General features: G+C 61.9%; 1 protein-coding gene across 1 annotated transcript in view; it reads left to right on the top strand.

Moving 5' to 3' along the window:
* Window positions 1-13,699, top strand: part of LOC138683085 (dual specificity tyrosine-phosphorylation-regulated kinase 1B-like) — a 33,766-nt gene that overhangs the window by 2,413 nt on the left and 17,654 nt on the right. The window contains exons 2-5 of the mRNA XM_069774610.1: window positions 3,968-4,107; window positions 7,374-7,493; window positions 7,579-7,767; window positions 11,317-11,464. Of these exons, the coding sequence (XP_069630711.1) occupies window positions 4,045-4,107; window positions 7,374-7,493; window positions 7,579-7,767; window positions 11,317-11,464 (520 nt within the window). The 5' untranslated portion in view covers window positions 3,968-4,044. The remainder of the gene's footprint in view (window positions 1-3,967; window positions 4,108-7,373; window positions 7,494-7,578; window positions 7,768-11,316; window positions 11,465-13,699) is intronic.

The following is a 13,699-nucleotide window of genomic DNA, read 5'->3' as shown; positions in this document are numbered from 1 at the left end:
TGACTTTTTTGGGACCAGTAAAAGTCTCCCAGTTCTAGTATGGATCTCCCAGTCCCAATATGACCTTTTCAATTCCAGTATGACCTTCCCAGTCCCAGTATGAGTCCACCAGTCCCCGTACGACCCTCCCAGATTCCCCAGTCTTCCCAGTATGTGTATGACCCTCCCAGTACCAGTATGGACTCCTCAGAACCAGTATGATCGTCCTGGTACCAGTATAGATTTTTCAGTCCCAGTATGACTCTCCCAGATCGTCTAGTCTTCCCAGTCCCAGTATGTATTGCCTAGAACCAGTATGACTTTCCCAGTCCCAGTATAACTCTCCTGGGACCAGTGTGACCCCCCCCAGCACCAGCATGGCCTCCCAGTCCCAGTATGGATCCCCTAGTCCCAGTATAACCCTCCCGGGACCGGTATGGTTGTCCCAGTCCCAGTATGATTCTCCCGGCACCAGTAAGGCCCTCCCAGTCCCAGTATGGCTGTCCCAGTCCCAGTATAACCCTCCTGGGACCAGTGTGACCCTCCCAGTCCTAGAATGACCCCCATGGCACCAGTATGGCTCTCCCAGTCCCAGTATGGATCCCCTAGTCCCAGTATAACCCTCCCGGGACCAGTATGGCTGTCCCAGTGTGACCCTCCCAGGACCAGTATGGCTGTCCTAGTCCCAGTATAACCCTCCCGGGACCGGTATGGCTCTCCCAGTCCCAGTATGGATCCCCTAGTCCCGGTATAACCCTCCCGGGACCAGTATGGCTGTCCCAGTCCCAGTATGGCCCTCTCAGCACCAGTGTGACCCTCCCAGTCCTAGAATGACCCTCCCGGCACCAGTAAGGCCCTCCCAGTCCCAGTATGACTCTCCTGGGATGAGTGTGGCTCTCCCAGTCCCAGTATGGATCCCCTAGTCCCAGTATAACCTTCTTTGGATCTATATGACTCTCCCAGTCCCAGTATGACTCTCCCGGGACCAGTATGGATCCCCTAGTTGCAGTGTGACCCTCCTGGGACCAGTATGACCCTCCCAGTCCCAGTAAGGCCCCCCCCGATTCCAGTATGACTCTCCCGGGACCCGTAAGGCCCTTTCGGTTCCAGTATGACTCTCCCGGGACCAATATGACCCTCCCAGTTCCAGTATGACTTTTTTGGGACCAGTAAAAGTCTCCCAGTTCTAGTATGGATCTCCCAGTCCCAGTATGACCTTTTCAATTCCAGTATGACCTTCCCAGTCCCAGTATGAGTCCCCCAGTCCCCGTACGACCCTCCCAGATTCCCCAGTCTTCCCAGTATGTGTATGACCCTCCCAGTACCAGTATGGACTCCTCAGAACCAGTATGATCGTCCTGGTACCAGTATAGATTTTTCAGTCCCAGTATGACTCTCCCAGATCCTCTAGTCTTCCCAGTCCCAGTATGTATTGCCTAGAACCAGTATGACTTTCCCAGTCCCAGTATGGGTTCTGTGGTCCATGACCCTCCCAGTCCCAGTGTGACTCTGCCAGATCCCCCAGTATGGCCCTCCCGGGGACCAGTATGGCCCTCCCGGATCCCCCAGTCTTCCCAGTCCCAGTATGACCGTCCCAGTCCCTGTATGACCCTTCCGGTACCAGTATGGATCCCCCAGTCCCAGTACAGCCCTCCCGGGACCAGTATGGATCCCCCCAGTCCCAGTATGACCTTCCCAGTACAGGTCTGATTCCCCCAGTCCCAGTACAGCCCTCCCGGGACCAGTATGGATCCCCCCAGTCCCAGTATGACCTTCCCAGTACAGGTCTGATTCCCCCAGTCCCAGTACAGCCCTCCCGGGACCAGTATGGATCCCCCCAGTCCCAGTATGACCTTCCCAGTACAGGTCTGATCCTCCCAGTCCCAGTACGACCCCCCCAGTCCCAGTATGGATCCCCCAGTCCCAATATGACCCTCCCAGTCCCAGTATGGATCCCCCAGTACGACCCTCCCAGTCCCAGTAGGGATCCCCCAGCCCCGCCCAGTACCAGTACACCCTTCCCAGTACAGGTGTGGCTCTCCCAGTACAGGTAGGTTTCCCCCATACTGGTTTGGGTTCCCCAGGACTGGTTGGACATTCCAGTTCTCTCCCAGTCCCATCCCAGTCCCATCCCACTTCCTCCCCCCAACGGCATCCCAGTTCCAGACCAGTTCCTCCCAGTCCAGTCTCAGTCCCATCCCAGTTCCTCCCAGTCCTGTCCCAGTTCCCCCCAGTCCCGCCCTCCCCCCTGCCCAGTGCTACCTCCCAGTTCCCCCCCCCGCCCCATACTGGGCTATACTGGTTTGGCCTGGGTCCCATAATGCCCCCCCCGGGGGCGGGGCAACTGGGGGGGGGGGTGTTTAGGACCCGGGGGGGTGTTTAGGCCCCGCCCCAGCTTGCAGCCGTGGTCCCACCCACTGGCAGGGCCGCCGGCTTGCTATTGGCCGCCGGGGAGGGCGGGCAGCCAATGGAAAGCCTGTTGCCATGGCAGGATCAGCTGGGCGGCGACGCTGGCGGGTAGAGCGGCCGCTTTGCCCCCCCCCCCCCACCATCCCCGCAGCCGTGTTCACTCTGGGCCCTACTGATGGCTCAAGGGGCAGCTCAGCCTGGGGGCGCTTGTCATGTTCACTCTGGGCCCTACTGACGGCTGTCGATGGTGGAACCTACTGATGACTCAAGGGGAAAACCCCACCCAGGGAGGGGCAGGCAGGGCGGGGGGGGGCACCTGGCTGGCCTGTTCACTCTGGGCCCTACTGATGGCCAAGAACCAGTCTTGCACACTCTAAAGGCTGCAGTTAAGGTAGTTTGTTGTGCGCGTTCACTCCGGGCCCTACTGATGGTTGAACGTTGATCTTGTCCACCCTGAGAGATGACATTGGGCCATTTGTTGCGTGTGTTCACTCTGGGCCCTGCTGATGGGCGAGAGTTAATCCTGCCTGCTGTATGGAACGTGGCTGGAGCCACGTTTTGTGTGTGTTCACTCTGGGTCATACTAACCGTTGAATGTCGGTTTGCTCATTGTAAGACATGAAACTGGCCATTCATTGTGCACGTTCACTCTGGACTCTACTGATGGTTGACCATCAATTTAGTCCCCCCACTTGATGAGATTCGGCCGTTAGTTGTGCATGTTCACTCTGGACCCTAGTGATGGTCAACCGGCAATTTACTCGCCCCGGCTGATAAGATTGGGCCATTCGCTGTGCATGTTCACTCTGGACCCTACTGATGGTCAACCGTCAATTTACTCACCCCGGCTGATAAGATTGGGCCGTTCGCTGTGCATGTTCACTCTGGACCCTACTGATGGTCAACTGTCAATTTACTCACCCCGGCTGATAAGATTGGGCCATTCGCTGTGCATGTTCACTCTGGACCCTACTGATGGTCAACTGTCAATTTACTCACCCCGGCTGATAAGATTGGGCCGTTCGCTGTGCATGTTCACTCTGGACCCTACTGATGGTCAACCGTCAATTTACTCACCCCGGCTGATAAGATTGGGCCGTTCGCTGTGCATGTTCACTCTGGACCCTACTGATGGTCAACTGTCAATTTACTCACCCCGGCTGATAAGATTGGGCCGTTCGCTGTGCATGTTCACTCTGGACCCTACTGATGGTCAACCGTCAATTTACTCACCCCGGCTGATAAGATTGGGCCGTTCGCTGTGCATGTTCATTCTGGACCCTACTGATGGTCAACTGTCAATTTACTCACCCCGGCTGATAAGATTGGGTCGTTTGCTGTGCATGTTCACTCTGGACCCTACTGATGGTCAAATGGTGATTTACTAACTTCAGTTGGTGAAATCGGGCCATTCGTTGTATGTGTTCACTCTGGATCCTACTGATACTCAACACCAACCGCAGCTCCTCCTCCCTCTGCTGGCCGTGGTGGGTTTTGGGGGGCGGGGTGGGGGCAGATTCAGACCCCACCCCCCACCCCAACACCCCCCTCCCCACTCCCCCCCTCTCTCTCCCCGCAGGTGGCGGCAGCCGCGGCCGCAGCGCAGGATGCCCGGGGCCGGCCTGGCCGGGCGTTTGCCACCGCTCTGAGCCCACCATGTCGGGCCAGCCCGGCCATGCCCCCTTCGCCAACCTCCAGCCCATGGCCGAGCCCCCCCAGGTACCCCAAAAAATGGGAGGGGGGGGGTGGGGAGGCACCCCGGGGGGGGGGGCACTAAGACCCTTTGGGCACCCCTGGGTGGGGGCATGGGCACCCTGGGGACCCCTGAAATGGGAAGGGGGGGGGGGCACTAGGACCCTTGGGGCCAGCCCTGAGACCCCCCGGGGGGACATGGGCACCCTGGGGACCCCCCCAAAGCCCACCAGGACCCCCAGTTCACCCCAGTCCCCCCCCATAGAGCCCACTGGCACCCCTGTTTCCCCCCCTGAGCCCACTGGGACCCCCAGTTCACCCCAATTCGTGCCCCCCCAGAGCCCACCACCCCAGTGCCCTGCTCAGAGCCCCCAGTTCACCCCAGTGCCCTGCTCTGAGCCCACTGGGACCCCCAATTCCCCACCTGGAGCCCAACAGGACCCCCAGTTCCCCCCCCAAAGCCCACCAGGCCCACCAGTTCACCCCAGTGCCCTGCTCTGAGCCCAGTGGGACCCCCAGTTCACCCCAGTTGCCCCAACAGAGCCCACTGGGACCCCCAATTCCCCTTCCAAAGCCCACCAGGACCCCCAGTTCACCCCAATTCCCCCCCCCGGAGCCCACCAGGAGCCCCCAGTTCACCTCAATTTGTGCCCCCCCAGAGCCCACCAGGGCCCCCAGTTCACCCCAGTCCCCCCCACAGAGCCCACTGGAACCCCCAATTCCCCCCCTGGAGCCCACCAGGACCCCCAGTTCACCCCAATTCCCCCCCCAAAGCCCACCAGGCCCCCCAGTTCACCCCAGTGCCCTGCTCTGAGCCCACTGGGACCCCCAATTCCCCCCCCAAAGCCCACCAGGACCCCCAGTTCACCCCAATTCCCCCCTCAAAGCCCACCAGGACCCCCAGTTCACCCCAGTGCCCTGCTCTGAGCCCACTGGGACCCCCATTTCCCCCCCCAAAGCCCACCAGGACCCCCAGTTCACCCCAATTCCCCCCCCAAAGCCCACCAGGCCCCCCAGTTCACCCCAGTGCCCTGCTCTGAGCCCACTGGGACCCCCAATTCCCCCCCTGGAGCCCTCCAGGACCCCCAGTTCACCCCAATTCCCCCCCCGAAGCCCACCAGGCCCCCCAGTTTACCCCAGTGCCCTGCTCTGAGCCCACTGGGACCCCCATTTCCCCCCCCAAAGCCCACCAGGCCCCCCAGTTCACTCCAGTTCGCCCCCCAAAGCCCACCAGGCCCCCCAGTTTACCCCAGTGCCCTGCTCTGAGCCCACTGGGACCCCTAATTCCCCCCCTGGAGCCCACCAGGACCCCCAGTTCACCCCAATTCCCCCCTCAAAGCCCACCAGGACCCCCAGTTCACCCCAGTTCCCCCCCCAAAGCCCACTAGGCCCCCCAGTTCACCCCAGTGCCCTGCTCTGAGCCCACTGGGACCCCCAATTCCCCCCCCAAAGCCCACCAGGACCCCCAGTTCACCCCAATTCCCCCCCCCAAAGCCCACTAGGCCCCCCAGTTCACCCCAGTGCCCTGCTCTGAGCCCACTGGGACCCCCAATTCCCCCCCCAAAGCCCACCAGGACCCCCAGTTCACCCCAATTCCCCCCTCAAAGCCCACCAGGACCCCCAGTTCACCCCAATTCCCCCCCCCAAAGCCCACCAGGCCCACCAGTTCACCCCAGTGCCCTGCTCTGAGCCCAGTGGGACCCCCAGTTCACCCCAGTTGCCCCAACAGAGCCCACTGGGACCCCCAATTCCCCTTCCAAAGCCCACCAGGACCCCCAGTTCACCCCAATTCCCCCCCCCGGAGCCCACCAGGAGCCCCCAGTTCACCTCAATTTGTGCCCCCCCAGAGCCCACCAGGGCCCCCAGTTCACCCCAGTCCCCCCCACAGAGCCCACTGGAACCCCCAATTCCCCCCCTGGAGCCCACCAGGACCCCCAGTTCACCCCAATTCCCCTCCCGAAGCCCACCAGGCCCCCCAGTTTACCCCAGTGCCCTGCTCTGAGCCCACTGGGACCCCCATTTCCCCCCCCAAAGCCCACCAGGCCCCCCAGTTCACTCCAGTTCGCCCCCCAAAGCCCACCAGGCCCCCCAGTTTACCCCAGTGCCCTGCTCTGAGCCCACTGGGACCCCTAATTCCCCCCCTGGAGCCCACCAGGACCCCCAGTTCACCCCAATTCCCCCCTCAAAGCCCACCAGGACCCCCAGTTCACCCCAGTTCCCCCCCCAAAGCCCACTAGGCCCCCCAGTTCACCCCAGTGCCCTGCTCTGAGCCCACTGGGACCCCCAATTCCCCCCCCAAAGCCCACCAGGACCCCCAGTTCACCCCAATTCCCCCCCCCAAAGCCCACTAGGCCCCCCAGTTCACCCCAGTGCCCTGCTCTGAGCCCACTGGGACCCCCAATTCCCCCCCCAAAGCCCACCAGGACCCCCAGTTCACCCCAATTCCCCCCTCAAAGCCCACCAGGACCCCCAGTTCACCCCAATTCCCCCCCCCAAAGCCCACTAGGCCCCCCAGTTCACCCCAGTGCCCTGCTCTGAGCCCACTGGGACCCCCAATTCCCCCCCTGGAGCCCACCAGGACCCCCAGTTCACCCCAATTCCCCCCCCCAAAGCCCACTAGGCCCCCCAGTTCACCCCAGTGCCCTGCTCTGAGCCCACTGGGACCACCAATTCCCCCCCCTGGAGCCCACCAGGACCCCCAGTTCACCCCAATTCCCCCCTCAAAGCCCACCAGGACCCCCAGTTCACCCCAATTCCCCCCCCCAAAGCCCACTAGGCCCCCCAGTTCACCCCAGTGCCCTGCTCTGAGCCCACTGGGACCCCCAATTCCCCCCCTGGAGCCCACCAGGACCCCCAGTTCACCCCAATTCCCCCCCCCAAAGTCCACTAGGCCCCCCAGTTCACCCCAGTGCCCTGCTCTGAGCCCACTGGGACCACCAATTCCCCCCCCTGGAGCCCACCAGGACCCCCAGTTCACCCCAATTCCCCCCTCAAAGCCCACCAGGACCCCCAGTTCACCCCAATTCCCCCCCCCAAAGCCCACTAGGCCCCCCAGTTCACCCCAGTGCCCTGCTCGGAGCCCACTGGGACCCCCAATTCCCCCCCCTGGAGCCCACCAGGCCCCGGTGTTCACCCCAGTCCCCCCTCAAAAACCCACCAGTACTCCCAGTAACCCCCCCAGCCCCCTCCAAACCCCCTCCCAACCCTCTCAACTCATACTGGGGGGGGTCAGTGCTTCTCCACTGACCCCTGTGTCCCCCCCAAAACTCCCTGTGCCCCCCCCTCTCTTCCAGATCCTTCCGGAACTAAACCTCCTCCAACGGCGCATCCCTTTGAATTTCCGCGACGCCGGCAACGCTCCCCTCCGCAAACTCTCCGTCGACCTCATCAAAACCTACAAACACATCAATGAGGTCAGAACGGGGCGCTCGCGCACCCAAAAGCGGGGTGGGGGGGCTCAATGTCCCCCCCCCATTTTTCTAACGTCCCCCTCCCCAGGTTTATTACGCCAAAAAGAAGCGTCGGGCGCAGCAGGGCCCCCCCGAAGACGCCGGCACTAAAAAAGAACGGCGCCTCTGGAACGAGGGTTACGACGACGACAACCACGATTACATCGTCCGCAGCGGCGAGCGCTGGCTCGATCGTTACGAGATCGACTCCCTCATCGGCAAGGGTTCCTTCGGCCAGGTGGGGGGGCCTTGGCGGGGGGGGGAGGAATTTTGGGGTCCCCGTGTTGTCACCGAGGTGTCACCGCTGCACCACCAATTGTCTGTTTTCCTCCCGGTTAATGCCTGGGGTCCTCACAGCAGTTTTGGGATCACCCTGGGGTCCCCACAGCATTTTTGGGGTCCCGCTGACAATCCTGGGGACCCCTCGCCATCTTTGGGATCACCCTGGGGTCCCCACAGCATTTTTGGGGTCCCCCTGACAATCCTGGGGACCCCTCGGGGTCACGTCGGGGTCCCCACGTTGTCACCAGGGTGTCCTCACTTCACCCCCAGTCCTCCGTCTCCCTCCAGGTTCATTCCTGGGGTCCCCACGGCATCTTTGGGGTCCCCACAGCATTCCTGGGGTCCCCCCGTTGTTCCTGGGGTCCCCACAGCATTTTTGGGGTCCCCCGACAATCCCAGGGACCCCTTGGGGTCACGTTGGGGTCCCCACATTTTCCTCATTGCACCCCCAGTCCTCTGTCTCCCTCCAGGTTCATCCCTCCAGGTTCATCCCTGCCGTTCCCTCACCATTCCTGGGGTCCCCACGGCATCTTTGGGGTCCCCCCGCCGTTCCTGGGGTCCCCTCAGCATTTTGGGGTCCCCCCAACAGTCCTAAGATCCCCTCAGGGTCCCCGTGTTGTCACCGAGGTGTCACCGCTGCGCCCCTGATAGTCTGTTTTTCTCCGGGTTAATCCCTGGGGTCCTCACAGCATCTTTGGGGTCCCCCCTGCGCCATTCCTGGGGTCCCCTCACCATTTTTGGGATCACCCTGGGGTCCCCACAGCATTTTTGGGGTCCCCCTGACAAAACTGGGGAGCCCTTGGGGTCACATCGGGTCCCCACATTGTCACCAAGGTGTCACCACTGCACCCTGACTCCTCCATCTCCCTTCAGGTTCATCCTTGGGGTCCCCCCAGTGTCTTTGGAGTGCCTGCAGCATCTTTGGGGTCCCCCTGAGGTCCCCACAGCATTTTTGGGGTCCCCCTGACAATCCCGGGGACCCCTCGGGGTCACGTCAGGGTCCCCACGTTGTCACCAGGGTGTCCCCACTGCACCCCCACTTCTCCATCTCCCTCCAGGTTCATCTCTGGGGTCCCCCCAACCTCTTGGCTCCCCCCCAGCCCTTTTTTTATCTCACTCCTCCATTCTTGGGGATCCCCCTCCCCATTCTTGGGGATCCCCCCAGCATTTTTGGGGTCCCCTCATCATTTCTGGGGTCCCCCTGCCAGTCCTGGGGGTCCCCACCTTGTCACCAGGGTGTCCCCACTGCACCCCAAAACCCTCAACTCCCTCCAGGTCCATCCCTTCGCTCCCCCCAACCTCTTGTGTCCGTCCCCCCATTCTTGGGGATCCCCCCAGCACTCCTGGGGTCCCCCCAGCATTTTTGGGTCCCCCCATCATTTTTGGGGTCCCCCTGCCAGTCCTGGGGGTCCCCACCCTGTCACCAGAGTGTCCCCACTGCACCCCGAAACCCTCAACTCCCTCCAGGTCCATCCATTTGCTCCCCCCAACCTCTTGTGTCCGTCCCCCCATTCTTGGGGATCCCCCTCCCCATTCTTGGGGATCCCCCCAGCACTCCTGGGGTCCCCCCAGCATTTTTGGGGTCCTCTCAGCATTTTTGGGGTCCCCCTGCCAGTCCTGGGGGTCCCCACCTTGTCACCAGAGTGTCCCCACTGCACCCCGAAACCCTCAACTCCCTCCAGGTCCATCCCTTCGCTCCCCCCGGCCTCTTGTGTCCGTCCCCCCATTCTTGGGGATCCCCCTCCCCAATCTTGGGGATCCCCCCAGCACTCCTGGGGTCCCCCCAGCATTTTTGGGGTCCTCTCAGCATTTTTGGGGTCCCCCTGCCAGTCCTGGGGGTCCCCACCTTGTCACCAGAGTGTCCCCACTGCACCCCGAAACCCTCAACTCCCTCCAGGTCCATCCCTTCGCTCCCCCCAACCTCTTGTGTCCGTCCCCCCATTCTTGGGGATCCCCCCAGCACTCCTGGGGTCCCCCCAGCATTTTTGGGGTCCTCTCAGCATTTTTGGGGTCCCCCTGCCAGTCCTGGGGGTCCCCACCCTGTCACCAGAGTGTCCCCACTGCACCCCGAAACCCTCAACTCCCTCCAGGTCCATCCCTTTGCTCCCCCCAACCTCTTGTGTCCGTCCCCCCATTCTTGGGGATCCCCCTCCCCATTCTTGGGGATCCCCCCAGCACTCCTGGGGTCCCCCCAGCATTTTTGGGGTCCTCTCAGCATTTTTGGGGTCCCCCTGCCAGTCCTGGGGGTCCCCACCTTGTCACCAGAGTGTCCCCACTGCACCCCGAAACCCTCAACTCCCTCCAGGTCCATCCCTTCGCTCCCCCCAACCTCTTGTGTCCGTCCCCCCATTCTTGGGGATCCCCCCAGCACTCCTGGGGTCCCCCCAGCATTTTTGGGGTCCTCTCAGCATTTTTGGGGTCCCCCTGCCAGTCCTGGGGGTCCCCACCCTGTCACCAGAGTGTCCCCACTGCACCCCGAAACCCTCAACTCCCTCCAGGTCCATCCCTTTGCTCCCCCCAACCTCTTGTGTCCGTCCCCCCATTCTTGGGGATCCCCCTCCCCATTCTTGGGGATCCCCCCAGCACTCCTGGGGTCCCCCCAGCATTTTTGGGGTCCTCTCAGCATTTTTGGGGTCCCCCTGCCAGTCCTGGGGGTCCCCACCTTGTCACCAGAGTGTCCCCACTGCACCCCGAAACCCTCAACTCCCTCCAGGTCCATCCCTTCGCTCCCCCCGGCCTCTTGTGTCCGTCCCCCCATTCTTGGGGATCCCCCTCCCCAATCTTGGGGATCCCCCCAGCACTCCTGGGGTCCCCCCAGCATTTTTGGGGTCCTCTCAGCATTTTTGGGGTCCCCCTGCCAGTCCTGGGGGTCCCCACCTTGTCACCAGAGTGTCCCCACTGCACCCCGAAACCCTCAACTCCCTCCAGGTCCATCCCTTCGCTCCCCCCAACCTCTTGTGTCCGTCCCCCCATTCTTGGGGATCCCCCCAGCACTCCTGGGGTCCCCCCAGCATTTTTGGGGTCCTCTCAGCATTTTTGGGGTCCCCCTGCCAGTCCTGGGGGTCCCCACCCTGTCACCAGAGTGTCCCCACTGCACCCCGAAACCCTCAACTCCCTCCAGGTCCATCCCTTTGCTCCCCCCAACCTCTTGTGTCCGTCCCCCCATTCTTGGGGATCCCCCTCCCCATTCTTGGGGATCCCCCCAGCACTCCTGGGGTCCCCCCAGCATTTTTGGGGTCCTCTCAGCATTTTTGGGGTCCCCCTGCCAGTCCTGGGGGTCCCCACCTTGTCACCAGAGTGTCCCCACTGCACCCCGAAACCCTCAACTCCCTCCAGGTCCATCCCTTCGCTCCCTCCAACCTCTTGGGCTCCCCCCAGCTCCTCCCTCATTCTTGGGGGTCCCCCCCTCATTTTTGGGGTCCCCCCTCATTCTTGGGGTCCCCGTGCCCCCCCCTAACACCCATCTCCCCCCATTATCCCCCCCCCCAACCCCAATTTTCCCCAGGTGGTGAAGGCGTACGACCACCAAGCGCAGGAGTGGGTGGCCATTAAAATCATCAAAAACAAGAAAGCGTTTCTCAACCAGGCGCAAATCGAACTCCGGCTCCTTCAGCTGATGAACCAACATCACACCGAGATGAAATATTACATCGGTCAGTGGGGCAGAGCTGCGGGGGGGGGCACACTTGGGGGGCTCACCCCACGGCGCTCGCTCCCTGCCCCGGGATTTGGGGAGCGGGGGGGGACGCCGGAGCCCCTTGGGAGGGGGTTTGGTGTGGATTTGGGGGGGTGTAAGAGGGGGTGGGGGTGTCTCTAGGGGGGATTCGAGGGGTGTGGGGCAGGTTTTGTTGTTGGGGGGGGAGTTGTGGGGCAGGGAGGAGGTCGGATCTCGCCGTGGGGCAGGGATTTGGGGGCAGTTGTGGGGCAGATTTTGTAGTTGGGGGGCAGTTACGGGGCACGAATAAGGTCAGATCCCGCTGTGGGGCAGGGATTTGGGGGCAGTTGTGGGGCGGATTTTGTTGTGGGGGGCAGTTATGGGGCACAAATAAGGTTGGATGTCGCCATGGGGCAGGGATTTGGGGGCAGTTGGGTGGATTTTGTAGTTGGGGGGCAGTTGTGGAGCAGGGAGGTCAGATCTCACCGTGGGGCAGGGATTTGGGGGCATTTGGGTGGATTTTGTTCTTGGGGGGCAGTTGTGGGGCATGAATAAGGTCGGATGTTGCCGTGGGGCAGGGATTTGGGGGCAGTTGGATGGATTTTGTTCTTGGGGGGCAGTTCTGGGGCAGGGAGAAGGTCAGATCTCGCCGTGGGGCAGGGATTTGGGGGCAGTTGGATGGATTTTGTTCTTCAGGGGCAGTTGTGGGGTAGGGAGAAGGTCGGATCTCGCCATGGGGCAGGGATTTGGGGGCAGTTGTGGGGCAGATTTTGTAGTTGGGGGGCAGTTATGGGGCACAAATAAGGTTGGATGTCGCCGTGGGGCAGGGATTTGGGGGCAGTTGGGTGGATTTTGTTGTTGGGGGGCAGTTATGGGGCACAAATAAGGTCGGATGTTGCCGTGGGGCAGGGATTTGGGGGCAGTTGGGTGGATTTTGTAGTTGGGGGGGCAGTTGTGGGGCAGGGAGGCCAGATCTCACTGTGGGGCAGGGATTTGGGGGCAGCTGGGTGGATTTTGTTTTCGGGGGGGCAGTTCTGGGGCAGGGAGAAGGTCGGATCTCACCGTGGGGCAGGGATTTGGGGGCAGTTGGATGGATTTTGTTGCTGGGGGGGGCAGTTGTGGGGTAGGGAGAAGGTCGGATCTCGCCATGGGGCAGGGATTTGGGGGCAGTTGTGGGGCAGATTTTGTAGTTGGGGGGCAGTTATGGGGCACAAATAAGGTTGGATGTCGCCGTGGGGCAGGGATTTGGGGGCAGTTGGGTGGATTTTGTTGTTGGGGGGCAGTTACGGGGCACAAATAAGGTCGGATGTTGCCGTGGGGCAGGGATTTGGGGGCAGTTGGGTGGATTTTGTAGTTGGGGGGGCAGTTGTGGGGCAGGGAGGCCAGATCTCACTGTGGGGCAGGGATTTGGGGGCAGTTGGGTGGATTTTGTTTTCGGGGGGGCAGTTCTGGGGCAGGGAGAAGGTCGGATCTCACCGTGGGGCAGGGATTTGGGGGCAGTTGGGTGGATTTTGTTGCTGGGGGGGCAGTTGTGGGGCAGGGAGAAGGTCGGATGTTGCCGTGGGGCAGGGATTTGGGGGCAGTTGGGTGGATTTTGTTGCTGGGGGGGCAGTTATGGGTCAGGAATGAGGTCGGATCTCGCCGTGGGGCAGGGATTTGGGGGCAGTTGGGTAGATTTTGTTTTCGGGGGGGCAGTTATGGGTCAGGAATGAGGTCGGATCTCGCCGTGGGGCAGGGATTTGGGGGCAGTTGGGTAGATTTTGTTTTCGGGGGGGCAGTTATGGGGCACGAATAAGGTCGGATCTCGCCATGGGGCAGGGATTTGGGGGCAGTTGGGTGGATTTTGTTGCTGGGGGGCAGTTATGGGGCAGGAATAAGGTCGGATCTTGGCATGGGGCAGGGATTTGGGGGCAGCTATGGGGCAGATCTTGTTGTTGTGGGGCAGTTGTGGGGCAAAAAGGACTAAGATTTCTCTTTTGGGGGGGACAGATCCCATCGTGACCCATATCTGTGGGGCAGAAGAACAGCCAGCTCTCCCCATAGAGCAGGGATCTGGGGGCAGATCTTGTTGGGGGGAGCAGTTGTGGGGCAGGGAGCACCAGGATTTCATTGTGGGGGGGCAGATCTCACCGTGGGCTGCATCCATGGGGCAGGAGAAAAGTCAGATCTCGCCATGGGGCAGGGATATGGGGGCAGTTGTGGGGCAGATCTTGCTGGGGGGTGGGTGGGAGCA

Source organism: Haliaeetus albicilla, chromosome 31 (genome assembly GCF_947461875.1).
Source record: "Haliaeetus albicilla chromosome 31, bHalAlb1.1, whole genome shotgun sequence".
NCBI classification, from domain to species: Eukaryota; Metazoa; Chordata; class Aves; order Accipitriformes; family Accipitridae; genus Haliaeetus; species Haliaeetus albicilla.
The sequence above is the reverse complement of the archived record's forward strand: the minus strand, read 5'-3'. Positions and strand labels throughout refer to the sequence as shown.